Source organism: Phaethon aethereus (assembly GCF_964289735.1).
Source record: "Phaethon aethereus genome assembly, chromosome: 11".
NCBI classification, from domain to species: Eukaryota; Metazoa; Chordata; class Aves; order Phaethontiformes; family Phaethontidae; genus Phaethon; species Phaethon aethereus.
The window spans coordinates 14,565,962-14,585,234 of record NC_138587.1 but is presented as its reverse complement, the minus strand read 5'-3'; the positions used below and the strand labels follow the sequence as shown (position 1 = coordinate 14,585,234).

Below are 19,273 nucleotides of genomic sequence, written 5' to 3'. Positions count from 1 at the left end.
AAATATTTTGTCATTTTGGTAATGTTGAATCACTGTAAAACTTGACTGTAATTGTTAATTTTAATTAAAAAATGTAGTATGACTTCACTGATCATTTAATCCATACCTGCAAATTAAACTCCTGTTTGACTAATTTGATATCCTTCTATGATAAGGTCACCTGCCCAGTGGATGAAGGGAAGATGGTGGATGTAGTTTTTCTGGATTTTAGTAAGGCTTTCGATACTGCCACTCACAGCATCCTTCTGGACAAGATGTCCAACTATGGGGTGAGCTGAGTGAAGAACTGGCTGAAGTGCAGAGCTCAAAGGATTGCAGTGAATGGGGTCACATCTGGTTGGAGATTGGTCACCAGCGGTGTTCCTCAAGGCTCAATTCTAGGGCCAGTTCTATTCAATATATTTATCAACAATGTGGATGCAGGAGTTAAATGCACCATTAGCAAGTCTGCAGACAATACCAAATTGGGAGCTGCTGTTGACTCCCTTGAGGGATGCGATGCGTTGCAGACGGATCTAAACAGATTGTAGCATTGGGCTATGACTAACGGGATGAAATTTAACAAGTTGAAATGCCAGATTCTGCACCTAGGATGGAGTAATGCTGGGCACAAGTATAGATTGGGAGAGGAGTGGCTGCAGAGCAGCCCCGCAGGAAGGGATCTGGGGGTGCTGGTCGGCAGCAGGCTCAATACGAGTCAGGAGTGTGCCCTGGCAGCCAAGAGGGCAAACCACATCCTGGGGCGCATCAAACACAGCATAACCAGCTTGTCAACAGAGGTGATTATCCCGCTGTATTCAGCGTTGCTGCGGCCTCACCTTGAGTCCTGTGTGCAGTTCTGGGCCCCACCATTTAAGAAGGATGTTCAGGTACTCAAACACATCCAGAGGAGGGCAACAAAGCTGGTGGAAGGCCTGGAAGGAGTGTCCTGTGAGCAGCAGCTAAGGGCTTTAGGCCTGTCTAGTTTGGTGACAGGGAGGCTGAGGGGCCACCTCATTGCTCTCTACAGCTTCCTGAGGGGGCAAAGCGGGGAGGGAGGTGCTGATCTCTTCTCCCTGGCATCCAGTGATAGGATGCATGGGAATGGTTCAAAGCTGCCAGGGGAGGTTTAGACTAGACATTAGGAAGCATTTCTTTACCAAGAGGCGGGTCAAACCCTTGAACAGGCTTCCTAGAGAGGTGGTCAGTGCCCCATGCCTGTCAGTGTTTAAGAGGCATTTGGACAATGGTCTTAATAACATGCTTTAACTATTGGTCAGCCCTGAATTGGTGGTCAGGCAGTTGGACTAGACAATTGCTGTAGGTCCCTTCCAACAGAACTATTCTATTCTATTCTAATTGATCGGTGCTATTATCTGCCATTATCTATGAAAACCTAGGTATCTATCATGTAATAAGAGAATCTAGCTAGTCTTTCCTTTGACAGTGCAGTGGTACTGTATTTCACACTTAATAAGAAGGAACGGTAATGAAGCCCTTTGATCTTTTAGCCCCTCCAAGGGGCTATCCAAGTCCATTAGTAAGTTCCCCTACTAGTTTCTGAGTCTAAAACAGAGGAAAAAATACATCACCTGGTGCAACTTGCATGAGATCACTAGTTAGCCAAGAGTTCTCATTAAACTGAGTATGGTATATTTACATTTCTTCTACATGTTTCTACTATGCATTTAACATATATAGCATTCACAAGCAGAAAATTCTACTTACTTTTCATTTTCCTCTCTGTGATTTGCAACTATTCTGTCCATCAGCATTTTTGCAAAGGTGTTTGCATTACTAGCCAAACCTTGCTTTAAATCCTCACAATTCAAACAGATCATAGGAAAATGAGCCACCTCTGGTAAACTCAAGATTTCCTTCTTGTGGGTGAAGAATTCATCTATGAACTTCAGAAAAACATTAGATTTTACACTTCAGAACTGTTATTTAAATACTTGGCTACATGAATAAGTACCACATATTGAAGAAAAGAAACAATATTTTTTTGTATTTACCACAGACTTTTAGGGGAAAAAATACTTACATCGTAGATTTGTAAGGAGTCAACATAATTTTTAGCTAAAGGCTAAGCACCCGTTATCCTCTGTTCCCTTTTTATTACTGCTATATGCATAGTAAAAATTCTATATAAGATATAGAATTAAAACTTACAGCAGTATATTCATCGAAAGTGTGTTCTTCTGCTTCAAAACTTTCTATCCGTGCCAGTGCAGTTCCATCTACAAGCCAGCCATATCTTTCAACTATAATTCAAATATATTGTATTAATATTATTATAATGCATATGCTGTACGGTAAGCTACTTATTACAAAGAAGTAACACAGTTATTTAAATACTCTTCTATAACTCACCGTAGTTTTCAAAATATTCCTTTGGACCTTCTAAGTTCTCTCTGATAGATTTTTTCAGCGTAGATGTGGCCCATGCTATGATGTGATTAGGAATCGCAGTGTCCAGGGTTGTAGTGCCTCCCATTAGCCAAGAATGTACCGTTTGGATGTTCTAATAGAAGTGCAAGTTCTGATTATTTAAATTTTAAAAAGCAATACAAGGATACCTATATTTTTAAGTAAGTTGTAATCTGCAGAAGATGCTGTATTAGAAAAGTATGAGATCCTAATTGCCAGATGCTTCACACACACCTAGAACGACTCTTCCTGGTTCAAAAAGTTTAACAGGAAACATGTAAAACAGACAAAAAATAATTATCCAATATTACATAAAATTAAATTCTATCCTATGTGCAAACACACCTAAACACAAAACACTTCTCTGAAAGTACCATCATCTATGATTAAAGGCCAATATTCAGTCCACAGGGATACATCCAAAGTCCCCAGAAAGGTTGTCTTCCCTGGAGTCACAGATTGGTTCCCACAACAAAAACCTTTAGATATTGTATATATTAGAGATTGAGTTTTTTCTTCTTCGAAAGAAAGAAAAGGAATATCAGCTCTAATTTTCCTTGTCTTTCTCTGGCGATCTTAATCATAATCTTAATTAGTGCAAGTTTATCGTAAATCACCATGCATATAACTAAGATCCTAATTATATTTCCATGCAAAATGTTAGTTCACAGGAAGTATACACTGTAAAACTACTTGATTTTCAATGTTAAAAATAAATATATAAATAAATTAGAATATGTAGTTAGTTATACTTAAAGCACTCTCAGGTTTTCTAAACATACCAAAGAAGAAAACAAAAATGTTATCTTCTAGCTAGTTTTCTTTCCTGGGTAAGTTTTCAGCCTGACTTCTATTTAATGAACAAGCAGACAAGTAATTTGTAGACATAGACACAGATCTGCAGATTAAAACAGATGACTAAAACAAGCAGTACCAATTGTACCAAGTGTACCAATTTTTTTATGAACATGGAATAACAAAATGCGTTTAGAGCTTGGAGTTCTGCTGGGCATCAAGATTCATGATGTGACCTGAGGAATGCTCATGGAAAATAAATACCTCCAGTTGCATTCTGTGTCCTATTGCCAAGGTAGTCAGAGTCCTAAGTTACAAATATTTTCACATACTGAGCAACTTAGCAGTTAGATATTTAAATAAAGATAAAAGCACACCTGGAGAGTCTGTCCTATACGATTTACTATAAACAGAATTGCTTCCTCTAGGTCTTGGAAGCTTGGATAAAACTCCATTTTCTTTTCATCAAGAGTCAATTCCATCTTAAATAAAGGTAGACAATTTCTGTCTTCAGGATCAAAAAGTTTCACAAAAGCTTCAACCGTTCTTCTCAATAATTCTTTCACCTAGGTAATAACATACATCTCCTATTAGTCGAAAAACCAGAAAGCCCCATACCACCTTCCCTTCATTCAGTAAGACAGGATTTCCATTCATTTTAGTACTTTTGGCCTGATTCATGGATAACTGAAGTAGTGTGAATTTTTCTAAAGACTTCAGTGGCTATTAGTCCCAACTCTTAAAGGATGTAAACTAATGAACATTTCAGTAAAGCCCATGCATTTATTTTTTGCTACAAAAGTAAGTTTATTTCCAATACATGCTTTAAGTGTAAATGAAATATCTGGAATAAATTTTCCTCTGAATTTTTTTTTTAAATAGATGATTGATTAGACTATTGTTCCATTATTTTTCTACAAAGTAAATAAAGATTTAATCCTAAAAATTACTGCCTTCTTGAACTGCTGAATATATATATTCCCACTGATTATTATATTCTTAAATGAAATAATGTAAACAACAGATGCTTTAAGATAATTGGAAGTTAAAGGATTTTTAACTTTCAGTCAACTAAGAATTTTGAAAAACAATTGCCTCAGTCTGAAATCAGTGATGTCATTTGAATGTTGTTGTATTATTATTAGGAAATAAACCAATTGGAAATTCCTTAAAAAAAAAAAAATTAACTGAGAAACACTTCATATAGCTTCCATCCTGATACAAATAATGAGGGGGGGAAAAAAATGAACTCACAAAGCACTGTGGTATCATTTTCCACAGAAAAAAGTTGTGTTTGGAAATTTTGCAGAACTGTAGCCACTTGCATACACGTTGGCAGAGCTGGACTTTCAGTCTGTGTGTGTAAGGATGTTTGCTTTCAAGGAAGTGAGAACAGGTTTTGTTCATTTTGCTAATATATGACATGTAATTGAAGTGCCAAGACCCATGATAGGAGGGGTCCTGGGAACACTGAGATATTCCCTTCTTTAAGCTAATTACATTCTTGCTGGCAGAATGAATAAATTTTCTGCATCTAAAAAACTAGATGAAGTAGACAAGACCATGTATTTATTTTAAATGAGGGAAGTTAAAAACATTTAACACTTTGAATACTTTACCAGATTATATGCAACAGATGGCTAATAATAATTAATTAAACAGGCCCCATATCATATAATGTGCTGACTTATTAAAATTACCTAAATTTCCCATTAAGTTTATCATGGAGAGAAAAGTTTTTTACCTGATTAGACATAAGCATAGTCACACAGTTATAAAAAGAGTCAATCTGACCCAACTTTACACCATTCAATGCCTCCTTCTTAGTAAAAAGACCGATAACTCTTTGATACCATGTATTCAATATCTTCTCTTCTGCTTTAGAACAGCTTAGAGAGACATCAGTCTTTAAAGATTCACAGTCAACTGGCCCTTTCAATCTAGAAAAAAAAGTTACAATCAACTTTACAAGCAGAATTTTATAACCCGTGGAGTAAAGTAATAGTAATCTGTACTGTATTACAAACCCATTCTTTTTTAGCAGAAAGCACAGCGGGAATCTAAGCATCACTTCTGTAGACTTAAATGAGGAAAAAAACACCCCAAATCCCAAGAAATAAAGAATAGTTACCAGACAACATAATGAGTAAAAAGATATTGAAAATTATCTTTTTGAAAATTATGAAATTAAAAGTTCCAAGACGAAAAATAAAATTCAATGGATGAAAACCAGCAAGAAGTATGTTCTTCAGGGTTAGAGTAGCACTCCCTACAGATACTAATACTACTAGAGGTCAATTTTTCAAATGCTACTTCAACCAGATTTCTATGGAGATCACGGCATTAAGATTAAATAAATAATGAGGATAGCTTTACAGAATTAAAAGCAAAACATAATCAAAAGGGCTGATACTATCATCAATTTAAGCACCAATAAAATATTTATACATAACAGAGAGAAGAAAAATTAAGTGTCATAACATAAATTAACCTACTCAAAGAACATTAAATGACACATTGGAGAAATTTATTACATTAAAAACCCCTACGATATATAATAGAATTGAACAAACTCTTCTTTACCAGCTTCAAAAAACTATACAGGTTAATAATTCACCAAAACAAACTTTACCTGAAACTTGAGAAATCCACTATAAGAAAGTTAGAGAATGCTGTGTAACCCAAATCCAATAGAGTTTTCATTGTGGGGTGGAGAATGTGCAAGTGGGAAAGGATTTGATTTTTCGCTTGGATAAAACTGTTATGCCATGGTCTAGAAAAATTCAGGCCTCTGAAAACAAAACCAAACCAACCAAAACAAACAAACAAAATTTAAGAACTCAAGCAATACTTGAATAAAACATTCTTAAATATAAAAAGTAGTATTAAAAAGCTTATTCCCTAACATAAATAGTTATTTAAGTGCCATACACATATCCTCAATCTGACGCAGTGGAAGCCATAAAGATACTGTGCCTGATCAACCATGTTTTACACTCCAGAGTGTTTTCAGATCACCTGCTCTTCCTGAAGCTCTTTCAATGTAAACTTCTAACTTCACCCACTGCTAACAGGAAGTATTTATCATCAATATTTAGATGGCACACATTCTGATGCTTCAGTAAATTGTGCAATTCAGATAATTAAATTCTGTCTACCTGAATTCCTCTTCTATTTTGTCAGAGCATAAGAGCCTTTCCTTTGGTCTCAAGGTTTCACCTCATAACACCAAATTCATACGAAACCTTGGCATTAGGTGCTGTTTTACCACGTTAAAGTACTGTACAATGCTGCTGTCTGCTAGTAAACTGCCCATACACACACACTTACTTCATTCCAGAGGTGGCTGCAATACAACTTTAGTGTCTGGGCACTCAGAGACAGAATTCTCATTTGCAGCCATTAGTGCTACTCTATGCAACTATTAACAACAGTAATAAAACACTCAGTGCTAAAATTTTGTAAAGCATTCAGATATAAGATATTCAAATGCAAGATCCTCTACAGACAGAAATAAATGTCTCATTAAGGGACTCCAAAATTAATATTGTGCCCTGACTCTGTTCAAGCAGCTCAACAACAATTTCACTCATACAATTGCATGTGTTTTGCCAGCGGGTTATTTGCTAACTTAATCAACTCACAGAGGTGATAAAGGTAAAGGCGCCTCCTCTTCATCTTCAAGTCCTTTTACGTCTGGTTTAATAAGAACATTTCGCACTAAGCAAAAAAACCCCACCAAACATTAGAAGAAAATTAAGCCATATTCAATAGGCACTGTACTTCTGCAGTCTTTCTCCGAGTTGAACCAAGCACATAGTAGGATGGAAAGGTAACTCTATCATCCAAGTTTTCAAAACACATTCTCACAAAGGTACCTCAAAATCGCAGCCCTGCTAAATATCTATACAGATTCAGGTGGCTTAATTCCAGTTCTGTCCCCTATACATGAAGGTTTTCAGATAGCCTAGTGTTTAAATAATTAGGTACTTTGCTAAGTAATTTCTTCATTGAGAGGATGGTCAGTCACTGGAACAGGGTCCCCAGGGAAGTGGTCACAGCACCAACTTCGTCAGAGTTCAAGGAGCATCTAGACAATGCTCTTAGTCATATGGCTTATTTCTAGGTAGCCCTGTGAGGAGCAGGGAGTTGGACTCGATGATCCTTATGGGTCCCTTCCAACTTGAGATATTATATGATTCTAAGTATTTATGGCAATTTTGTTTAATATAATTATAGTGGGATATTATTAGTGATAATTATCCCATTGATGACCTTACGAAGAACTTCATTCCATGTTAAATTCTGTATTTTTTAATCTGCATTTTTAAATAGATCAGGCATCCACCAAAATACTGATAAAACTTGGCTTAATTTCAGACTTCAGATACTATAAATGTAAATAAAAAAGACATTAATACATGATTTCAAGGGAATACAATTTCAAAATTCCAGTTCATAACTCTTTTTAAAAAGTTTAAAAATCGAAGCGAGTTGTATAAGTGATATCTGAAAATAGCTAATTATCTTTGCATATTTTTATTGCAAGCTTCCTCATGCAGCATCAGAAAACTTATGGATGTGCTTCTGGATGCACAGTTTAAAAAGCACTGCTGTTCCTGATGAGGCAAAAAAAAAGAATGACTAGTCCATAAAAAGTTTCTACCTTCTTCAGCAGAAAACAGCAATACATTCTTGCATCAAATTAACTAAGGTTAAAAACTTAATGAAATAAGGTCATCAGCAAGCAATCTTTTTCTCATGGAGTCCACAGCTGCCTTTGCTTGAACTATATCTTTTGGTGGTTAACTTTTTACTAGTCCAAATAAAATCAGCAAGTTTTGCCTTAAACATTATGTCCAATACATATTTGATGAGGCAGAAAAAGAGAAATCAGTGGATAATTACAAAGATCAGCATGGCTGAAAAAACAATCTAGAAAAATTATTTTCAGTGGGAGAACATGGAACAGTTTATTATACATATACACATTAATATTGTCATATTAGGACTGTGTAGTTTCTGGTACTTACCCGCACATCTTCTCATGCTCATTTCATAATCCCTTATTATCTCCCCTAAAAGCTTTTCAGTTAGCAGCTCTCTATCTTTGCCTTCCATAAGTGACTGGGGCACCAATGTGAGCATGGACATTAGCCACTGTTGCTGAATAGGAACCACCGGATTACTTTGCACACACTTCTTCATAAAAAGATAATTTGCCTGAAAGGACAATATTGTCAGAGGTCTAATAATTTGCTGTGTAAATATTTTTGCATTAGGCTTGACAATGAAGTCTCTTTTTATTCACCATTTCTTATACTTAAGGGCAGGTGACATAATCTAATCTTTTCAGGATTCAATGACTAGTAAACTAAAAGCTACTCTACGATTGGTAAAACGGTCTCCCTGTCTCAATGCTTAAATACAAAATATTGTGGGTTTTAGTATGGCATTTTCCTTGGTTCTCTGATGAAGTTTACGACTGACAGTAAAACAGCTCAAGGTTCCTGTATTGTTCTTTGGACAAACATTTATTGGCAAAAAGTATGCAGAAATGGCAGGGGATGTTGGCCAAAGAAATAGGTATTTATGCTTTTGAGTGATAGCTTTGTTATAAAACAAAAAAGGATGTGAATCTCTATAGTCTTTAGAATCAGTTTACCTAACACTGTCTGGGAAAAACAGATGTTCCTTTAAGCTACTTAACATAAATATTGCAATGCTAATTTGAGTTTTAAGTAGCTCTTAGAGATAAAGTCTTATTTTAAAAGCTATACACAAATTCCAGGATTTGAACACATTCTTCAAATCAGGTTAACGGTGTCAGACTATTTTTTGTACAGGCTGAAGTACGACTGATGACCTCAACTGAAGAAATCCTGAAGCCTGTCAGAATTTTTTCTAAGTAATGATCTTTAAGGTTTAGATCAAAACTTAAGTTACTGATGGACATGCTTTCTGTATGAGAAAAATACTTTCCTTCTATTAGACCACAATAAAAGATTCTTATTTTGCTTCCTATTCCATTTTTCCCTAACAAGACTACCGGAAAAGCTTTTCCTGTCTAACCACCATTAACTCCATGCAACATACTCAACCCCTCTGAATAGAGACCATTCACTCTTCCACCCTAAAAAAGCAGAAGGAAGAATTTAACTCACTCTTCGTCGTCTTTGCTCACTGTTCATCTGTATAAAAAGGAACAGAAAATCATAATGTATAAAAAATATAAACAAACAAAAAATCAGAAATATAAAATTTAATAAATATTATTCCTAAATAAATACTTTATTCTGTAGACATACAGGTATCAATTTCAGTGGGACTACTTGAGCATATAAACACATTTATGAATTACTAAGGATTGAGAGAAGTATCTTTAAGTAAATACTAAGAAGTAAGAGGCATAAATGCCCCAATAACAAAGAACAAAACAGTAAACAGTTAAAATAGTAAAGAAATACTTTCTCACAGAGGAAGGCAGTTCTGGGATAGGAGGCACAGGATCTCTGTGGCATTCTTCTTCCATGGATATGTTGTAGACTTTTAAAGCTCGATCAATTCTAAAGTAAAACATAGAGTCAGAAGTGCAGAAAAACTACAAATAATATGTTAAAAATAATGCTATCATTTTAATTGATGCAACCTGTTTTTTCATGTTTACCAATTCTTTGATCATTAAAAGGTAAGGCTGCCTTTGCATGCTCTGTCTTCTCTTAAATAACGAGCCACATTTATCTTGACCACAATCACAACATATACATGCCTTGATTCACATCATCCCATTGCCAGGTGCTCCTATTAGGATTATATCTTACTTCTCAACAGATCTTGTCCAACTGTATTACGAGGTAGGGTGGGAAGGAAAAAAAAAAAAAAGTGCGGAACGAAACTCCTAAAGCTGTTTAAGACCAGCTCTTTTTTACTGCCTGGGGTTATAAATTGCTGAATAACTATCAGAAAACGTTAAATGGTTAATGTTGGCATGTCCTGCTGACCTTACACATTAAAACATTTCAGTCCATGCTTCTGGGATACACTCTGTACATATCTTGCAAAGAGTATTTCAGCCTTATCTCAATGTACCTCAGCTAAAAACTCCCAAGCGGAAGTTAGACTGCCAATTTAAGTATCTATTCAAATCATTATGTTATGGGACCTTATTTAAAAGACAGTTCACTTTGTACAAAAATGTAACTGAACCAATGTTCCAGCAGAATATTCACTGTCTGTCAGGTGGCTGGACAGCAGGCATCTTACTGCACAGTAAGTTATCCCTACAGCATAGTTGACATTTTCAGCATACTGAACACCTGCATTCTAAAAACTGCACTCTGCTACTGCAGGTATCATTGAAAGGTCAGGATTTACTTTCCAAGAGCTAAAATTAAAAGACTTCTTACATGTTAGATTTGTATTATAACAGCCTTTAAAGTATTAAAAGAAAGGAAACATCTTCCTCTACAGATTAACTGCCTTCTACAACTGATTGTTGCTACCAGTATTTAAAGAAAAAAAAAAAAAGCAGCCCTCCCCCACTTATCTTTGGCACAAATCAGGTTCCCATCTCTGATTAATTCTTCTGAGACTTCGATCATGCAACTTAGTTTTATACCACTACCTAGCTCCAATGAAGACAACACTTCGGTATCTTTTGAGAAAAATCAACCTGTAACACTTGGCCACTTAAAAATTTAGCCACTGAAGTGGAACATCAGTTGCATAGGAATTAGTCAGGTAAGTGGTTACCATCACCAAATCTATTCACAGCAAATGGAATCACTAAAAACCCATGCCAACAAAAATAGAATTATTGATATCAGTGACAACATTTAAAACAGGTTAAATTAAGACTGTATGTAGGTCTTTGATTTCCATTTCTTCCTCTGAAGGCAAAACCTTTTTTTTTTTTTTCTATCAAATACCATTAGATTTCATTACCTTTTTAATCTTCTACATGAAAATGCAAATTGCTATATATTTCATAATACTACTATAAATAATGCAACCTCAGCCCACATAATGCTCCCATATTTATGCCAATATAATCATGCTTAATGTTGGCATGCCTAGGGGTTCTTCAGTAAGTTCCTGCAAATAATGTAGCTATTTCAGGAATAAATTCCTAACAAAATAATAAAATAAAAAAAAACCCATAATTTTCTATTAGACCTACAACAACTACATGAAAGCAGCCGTTTCCTATTGTCTTTCTTCCTTTGCAAATTAAAATCTTGAAAGACATCCTGGTAGCTGTGCTCCTCTGGCAGCGACACAGATCACTAAGCTCAGCAGCAAATGCATTAAGATAGTGACAAAGCAGCCTGTTAGAAGTAGACCCATGTCTGGATCATTCATACAAAAGCAAGTAATCCAGACTTTGATTCCTTTTGAAAAAGTTTTTCAGAGAGAAAGGATTTTTTTTCAATCTACCATAAACAACATTCAAAACGTGAAGGCCATGTTCTCCTCACAACTCACCCCAGCAAACACATCTCAAGCAGATTTTGGCTGCTGTGAAAGAAAAAACATCAGAGATTCTATCAAATGTTCTTCTATTACGATTTTAGATGGAAAGCGTTCAGCACTGCAATAGTGACATCAAAAACCTCTAAAATTAAAAAACACCATTATTATTTCTCAGATGTCAAATGTGCTATGTTTCTTTTATTTGAATTTCAACATTCCTTAAATTACATGAAACTCACAGTAACTGATTAAGCATCTTTTGCTGTTCGTTGCATCTTCGGTACGTCAGTAGTTTATTCTGTAATGGTGACATATCAGATGTGACTGATGAAGGTAAAACAGTGGGAAGAAACAAAGTTCTCAAAGTCCTTTTTTTGGAAGGTGCTCCATCTGAGTGTGGCATCTAAAACCATAACAAAAACAAGATTCTAGAATACAATTAATCCCGTCCAGAGAACTGTTTAATAGGTGCATGTATTAAGTTGAATGTACGTAAGACGTACAATGAGGTAGCCTCAGAGATTTCCACAATTTAGGTATGAAAGTTTAGCTTTCAGAAAACAGGAAAATATTGGATATGGTAAAATGGCAAAGTTCCGTGCAAAGTGCATACATACAACGTCTGCAATTGTAAAAACCAATGGTACAGTTCTATTAACACAAGATTAGCAGATTGCATAAAAGGAAAGTTCTATTACAAATCTCTAAGTGCTAATCTACCAGCTGTACACAGCACATAAGCCAGCAGAAAAGCAGCACATTAAACCCCTGGCAGACTGCACCAGGCTGGCCTGACATAGGCACGCTTCCTGTTGCGCTGGGGCCTGGGACACCCTTGCTATTCCTGTGGCTTCAGCAGGTGACTACCTACTCCCTCCTCGTCTGGTCACTGAAAAAAAGTTACTGCCTCATGAAGCCCACCCACGCTAGATAATGTGGAACAAATTCAGACAAGGGTAGCTTCTAAAGTTCTGAGGAAAAAAAACGCTCAAAAACATCCTTGAAGTTTGGTATTACTGCAAAGTTAAAGCTGCAGCAAATTTTCAAATATGAGATCATAGAACTCTACTAAAGTGAGTGGCAGTCTTTAAAGGAAAAGAAACAAAATCATAATGACATCAACATAGACTTAGCTTCACCACACTGTCAAACAAATGGGAGCAACATTATCAGAAAGTTATTCTTTAGACATTATGTCAGTGGGAAAGGGAGACAAAGTACAGGAAATTATCAAGACAGCATTGATATAAAAACAGCTCCCTATTCTTCACGTTTCTCAAGGAAAAAGAGAATTCAGCTTATTTTCTATCTGCACAGTAATCATTAAAAGTTCTATTCCATACATGGAAAGGTTAAGAAACTGCATGACCATCTTGTAAAAAACAGTGTAATACTGGAGACTATTCAGAAATAATTTTGTGATGCTCAGTCTTGCAGTGAACTTAGCAGGCTGCTTGAGAACTCTATCTTGTATATAAACATATATTCCACCAATAGACCCCAGTGACAGTGTTTTATGTATTTACCCAAGGCACAGCAGGGCACAATTTCATTTCAACTGCCTGTCTGGAAACGTTTACCTGAGCTACCAGAACAAGTGCCTCTGTAAATACGAAGCAGGTGCTTGACAGTACTTTACTCTTTTAAGCTGCAGCATCTCTGGGCTCTGTAGATAATATTCACTTACAGTATGCCATCTTCAGAAGCAAGGCTACATTAAGCAAAGACTAAACTGAAGTTACTAAAATGAAAGAGGCAAGCAAGGTGTTAATGAGGCTGGAGGGTACCTAGCTAAAAATCTGGCTTGTGGATACAGAGCCATAATGAAAAGAAGGCTTGTAATTTGCTGGGGTGGATATGGGATTCAAGCTAAGCAGATGGGAGTTTTGGTTATGACCGCAGTTGTGGATAGGTGGGCTGTGCAACAGGAAAGTGGAGACAGGTATGGGTTTGAAATAAGAATCCCAGTCTGGGGGTGGGATGAAGATGTGGAGCAGATAGTTGGGTAACCATGGTTAAAGATACTTGGCAACCAAAGTTTGATAATCACCTCATATAAAGACAGAAAGATAGAAAAAAAAAAAGGAAAATAAAGAAAAAAATCTGTTCTGTGACTGGGCTCAGGTTCACTAAAAGACTTCTACAGCGGCTTAAGTCTTGCTTGTGGCTGAGTATGGCTATCCCAAAAGACTGACGGCAGGGTTCCCCGGGAAACACGACGCACAAAACCACAACTGCATTTCAACAGCCTCTCACTGGGGAGCAGAAAGCCAAAGCCACCTCCTAAATTAGTGGCATGTCCTAGAAATTAATTAAAATGGGTAGAGACATCAAAAGAAAGCAAGCTCAGCTAAAGAGAGCCGAGACGGTATTACGCTTTCCTGGCTCTCCCTCAGCCCAGCAGTACCCGGGGACACTGCCCCGTCGGCATGGAGGGAAGAGCGGCACGAACCCGCGCGACCGCCCTCGCCCCACGGAGGGCCACCCGCCGCCCACGCTGCCCTCACCTCTCCCGGTGCCGCGCTCCCAGGGGGCGCCGGTCAGAGCGGCGGCGCGGGGGCGGCTCAGGGCAACAGGGCGGTTGCCACGGAGCCGAGGGCGGGCGGCGGAAGGGGCGAGGCGCGGCCAGCGCGGCCCGGCGCCCTGCGCGTCTTCTCGGTGGCTGCGGCGGGACGCGCTTGCCCACCCACAGCCCCACCGCCGTCCTCCTTCCCCGGCGCCATTTCAAACGCCAGAGATACGCTGCGGTTTCAAGGCCGCCTCAGCCACGCGCAGAGTGAAAGAGGGCCCCTCGCGCCCCTGGGTGCGACCACAGCCCTGCCCAGCTCCCGGGTGGCTTGCCTACAGCCCCCTTAACTTCACGGCCAGACCTTTAACCGCGTCCCTCCGCAAATCGGGGCACGCTGTGCCTGCCCCGAGGGGAGAGGGAGCAGTGCCTGCCTAGATCCGCACTGTTCACAAGGTTCACCTGCCCAAAACAGAATGCTCATTCAACGCCTCTTCATCCACAGAAAGGGTGTTTGTTGCACTTTGTACAATACTAGACTACTAATATACTCTTGTGATTTAACAAAAAAAGCAGGGCTGAATACAGCCTAAGCAGGCCAGTAAGTCTCTTTGCTCCAGCACAAAGATGATGAAAAACTTCTTGTTCCAAATCACAGCAAGAATGCTTAAAAAATTGTAATACCCCCACGCATCAGATAGCTGTTGCTAAGCTTCTACATTTCTTGAAACTATAAATGGAAATTTTAAGAAATTCCAGAGATTTAATACGCACTTGCCCGCATTTAACAGAGGTTTTAAAATCCTAATTTTTTAGTATCTATGCGGGCACAGCTCCATGAGCAGAGACTGCAAGAGCAGCTGGGGAGAATTTTAGATCCGTTTTTGAAAGTCACGGGGACCTTCCTGATACGTTTTCACAGCCCAAGACAATTCAGTTCGAAGCTTCAATCCAGACATGAAATTGTTTCTCACAAAGAGAAAACAAACCCAAACCCTTGATATCAAGAGATTTATCCATAAGCGGTTTAGCACCCGTCTGCACATTATGCGAGAAACCAGCCTTCTCTTCAGCCAGCCGTTTTCCAAGTGGACGCGAAAGGTTTCCTGAGGAGACGTGATGTCGCTGTAGAGGGAGCAAACCCCTCTGCGCTCCAGGCAGCCCCACTTACGCCGCACGGGCGGGTTAACGGCTGAGGAAGGGGCCGCGGGCAGGGCGCTCTACTCACGCTGAGGAGCTGAGGCGCTAACGCTCCCGCGCACCGCCCACGGCGACGCAGCGCGCGCCCCTCCCCTCCCCCGGGCGCGAGCAGCGACGGTTGGGAGCGCCGCTCCGCCCAGCCCCGCTGACGAGCCCGCGCGCGGCTTGCCGTTTCCGGGCGCGCCTCTCGGAAGCGGGTGAGCGGCGGCGCCGGCTCCATGTGGCGCAAGCTGCGCTCCGCCCTCGGGAGGCTCCGCGCCTCGCCCGCCGCCTTCCTCGCCGGCGGCGACCGCCTGCCCGCCGGCCGCGGCGCCATGGAGCGGGCCGTGGTGCGGTGCGTGCCATCCGAGCCCAAGCTGAGCCTGCGGTTCGTGCTCCCCGACGGCAGCGCCAAGCACATGCAGCGGGACCAGGCGGAGCCGCTGGGCCGGGCGCTGGCCCGCATCGCCACCAACGCCGCCAAGGGCCACGCTAAGGCGGCGAAGAAGAGCAAGAAGGCGCGGGCGGAGGACGGCCCGGCGGAGGAAGTGGCGGCGGCGCCGGCGGTGCGGCTTTTCTCCCGCGACGGGGAGGCAGTGGCCGAGGAGGTGCCCAACGCCGCGGCCTGGCAGGACGGCGCCGTGCTGCAGATCGGCGAGGCGCAGTACCGCGTGGAGCGCAATCCGCCGGCGCTCACCGAGCTCCGGCTGCCGCGCTCGCTGCTGGCCGGCTTCCCCGTGTGCCCCAAGGTGAGCGCCGAGTTCGCCGCCCCGCAGCACTGCCTCTTCCGCTGGTACCGCGAGCAGCGGCCCGCGGCGGCGGCCGGCGACGGCGGCCCGGCCTGGGTGGAGGCGGCGGCCACTGAGCGCGTCTTCACGCCCTCCAACGCGCTGGTGGGGCTGCGGCTGAAGCTGCGGTGCACGCCTGGCGACGGGGCGCAGCGCTTCGGGCCGCCCCGCGAGGTGGAGAGCAGCGGCCCCGTCGAGGCCGGCCCCGGCGCCTGCACGTTCGACGCTCGGCACCTCTACACCAAGAAGGTCTGCGGCCAGGGCGCCGTTCGCGCCGTCTCTTACAACATCTTGGCCGACACCTACGCCCAGACGGAGTTCTCCCGCACCGTGCTCTACCCCTACTGCGCCCCGTATGCCCTGGAGCTCGACTACCGGCAGAACCTGCTCAAGAAGGAGCTGGCGGGCTACAGTGCCGACCTCATCTGCTTGCAAGAAGTGGATAAGTCAGTCTTCGTGGACAGCTTGGCTCCAGCCCTAGATGCTTTTGGACTTGAAGGGCTCTTCAAGATCAAGGAGAAGCAGCACGAAGGCCTGGCCACTTTCTACCGCAGGGACAAGTTCAGCCTTCTCAGCCAGCACGACATAGCTTTCAGCGAGGCCCTGCTCTCAGACCCACTGCACAAGGAGTTGTGCGACAAACTGGCCCAATACCCCGTGGTGCAGGAGAAGGTGCTGCAGAGGTCATCTGTGCTGCAGGTACCAGCTTTTACATGCATTCTTCCTCTTTCCCCTCTCCTCCTCCCACTGTCTCCAGGCAGGTGCAGCCAAGCTAGGTGTGTTGAGCATCAAACCACAGGAGAGGGAGGTGAGGGGTTAACAGTCTGAAACAGAACAGTGGTATATTCTTCGTTAGCCTGGGTAATGAATAGAGCAGAAGAGCAACTTAGGAACAAGAACAACATATTCTGACTTTACTGAACTGATCTATGGAATTACCAAAATTTGGTAAAAAAGGCAAAATTATTGTTGTTTTAAGATGAAGACAGCTGTTGAGATTCTGGGCAAGGTATTGATGGTGGTATTGTCTGCCAAGTTTTTCACTATTACTCTCATATGCCAGAATATGTATCTGAAATCTTGTAAGTATGTGATTAAGTTAATTTGTCTCCCTTTAATAATGCCACTTTACGAAGTGACATTAGGGAGAGAAGTAAGGTTGGACAGGTTTGTGGGCTTGTTGATGCCAGTGGGTCTGCCAGCAGAGCTATCATGTAAGTACAAACGTGTAAGACCTAGGTCTGTGTGAGGAATTTCAGAAACACTCATTGGTAAAAGTTTCCTACTCATGGACTGAGTGGGACTAACAAATGTTCCTTGATAAAACTGAAATCGCCTCTAAATTTATGTTCAGTTTAACAGCTATGCAATGCTACAGTTTGCTTGCTAAAACCAGAGATAGATCTCCAATTCTGTTGCTGAGGTGGGAGAACAGAAAATACAAGTAGTTAAGAATGGTACAGCATTAGCAACATCTTATGAAAAAATATGGAATGGATTGAAGGAAAAAATATGTCCAGACCAGACACAGACAAAAGAACGTTTGTCAAATACCTGGATGTAGTGGTAATATATTGGCTGATACCCAGACCTTACATAGAAGATGGGCAGTCTGAAGTTAGGAGCTGGACTGTTCATTAGTTATAAGCATCACATTCTTTGAACTGGACCATAAAGGCATAAGCTAACTATTGCATTTTTAAAAATACATAACCTCTCTAATCAAGACTTACCAAAGAGTGCTTTTCCTCTTGAAGGTTGCAGTTCTTCAGTCTACAGCTGATCCTTCCAGGAAGATTTGTGTAGCTAATACCCACCTATACTGGCACCCAAAAGGTAATTTTGTCGTGTTCCTGTATGTAAGATAACTGGTTCTGTTAAGGTTTTGTCCTTCCTAGGGAGAATAGATTTTCCCCCCATTCTTTGCCAACTATAGCCTTTTCTTCTGTAACTGAGGGTTTCCTGCCTTGCTGCTTATCCAGATGAATCGAGCCAGGCTTCTAGGTCGGTCTGTTTGTTTATTTTCCTTAGAGTAAGATTGTTCTAGTCTGCCTGGGAGTCAGCAGAATACAGCTGAAAGCAAGGCAAGTGATGTTACACACAATTCATCCACAAGAGTAGACCATAAAATACAGATAGCTTTGTGCTTATGGCTTCCCACTCCTATTGTACCTGAAGGAGTTCTATTGGGGTATTGGCAGAAGGGCAAACAAATTGGGCTACAGAAGCTTTTAAAAGAGATTCTTCTGTACCTTTCAGGAACATTATTAGGATGCTTGCCATGAAATGGAAAGCTGCTGTAATATGGGTGTTTAAGGTTCAGAGTTCTTCTATGTGCAAGTTTTAATTTAAACATTGTCTGCCTCTTGCCTCTGTAAAACTTTCATAGTTACAAACTTTAAAGTCTTCTTTATTTATGAAAACTTATGAAAAATGTAGTGCACAGAAAACAAAGTGAGACTACTGTTTCAGAGCTATACGCTTGCGTGAGCAACTTGGAAAATTCTTCCTGTGCTATGGTGAAGTATTTGAAGTAATGTGTTTTTTATATTCTTAGGTGGGAACATCCGTCTCATCCAAATCGCTGTAGCCTTGTCTCACATCAAGCACATAGCGTGTGATTTGTATCCTAGCATACCAATCATATTCTGTGGGGATTTTAATAGTACACCATCGTCTGGAACTTACAGTTTTATTAGCAGTGGTGGCATTGCTGAAGATCATGAAGACTGGGTCTCAAATGGTGAAGAAGAAAGGTGCAACATGCCTCTAAACCACCCTTTCAAACTGCTAAGTGCTTGCGGAGAACCTGCTTATACAAACTATGTTGGTGGGTTTCATGGATGTCTGGACTACATTTTCATTGACAAAAATGCTCTGGAGGTTGAACAGGTCATTCCATTGCCAAGTCATGAAGAAATAACAACCCACCAGGCTTTGCCAAGTGTTTCACATCCTTCTGATCATATAGCACTAATATGTGACGTAAAGTGGAAATAGATCAGCTCTTGCGTGGTGTTTTTGGGGGTTTTCAAACAAGAAATTTAATTTACTGCTGGTTACTGAGGTTACATCCTGGCTTGTATGCTACTAGAAGGAAAGTCAGAACAATTACTGAAAAGTT

The 19,273-nt window shown here is 40.8% G+C and overlaps 2 protein-coding genes across 2 annotated transcripts in view; one reads left to right on the top strand and one right to left on the bottom strand.

The window, feature by feature from the left end:
- DNAH12 (dynein axonemal heavy chain 12) overlaps window positions 1-12,079 on the bottom strand; it is a gene marked incomplete at both ends in the record, with an annotated part of 66,815 nt that extends 54,736 nt beyond the window's left edge. The window contains 11 exons of the mRNA XM_082004799.1: window positions 1,708-1,886; window positions 2,152-2,243; window positions 2,353-2,503; window positions 3,582-3,770; window positions 4,949-5,144; window positions 5,837-5,995; window positions 6,849-6,924; window positions 8,238-8,427; window positions 9,369-9,395; window positions 9,680-9,770; window positions 11,916-12,079. Of these exons, the coding sequence (XP_081860925.1) occupies window positions 1,708-1,886; window positions 2,152-2,243; window positions 2,353-2,503; window positions 3,582-3,770; window positions 4,949-5,144; window positions 5,837-5,995; window positions 6,849-6,924; window positions 8,238-8,427; window positions 9,369-9,395; window positions 9,680-9,770; window positions 11,916-12,079 (1,514 nt within the window). The remainder of the gene's footprint in view (window positions 1-1,707; window positions 1,887-2,151; window positions 2,244-2,352; window positions 2,504-3,581; window positions 3,771-4,948; window positions 5,145-5,836; window positions 5,996-6,848; window positions 6,925-8,237; window positions 8,428-9,368; window positions 9,396-9,679; window positions 9,771-11,915) is intronic.
- A 3,521-nt stretch (window positions 12,080-15,600) lies between these two features.
- On the top strand, window positions 15,601-19,149 carry PDE12 (phosphodiesterase 12; the record flags this gene model as incomplete). Its single annotated transcript, XM_082004525.1, has 3 exons — window positions 15,601-16,848; window positions 17,907-17,985; window positions 18,707-19,149. 3 exons carry the CDS (start codon window positions 15,601-15,603, stop codon window positions 19,147-19,149), a joined length of 1,770 nt encoding a protein of 589 aa, XP_081860651.1.
- Window positions 19,150-19,273: the final 124 nt, after the last annotated feature.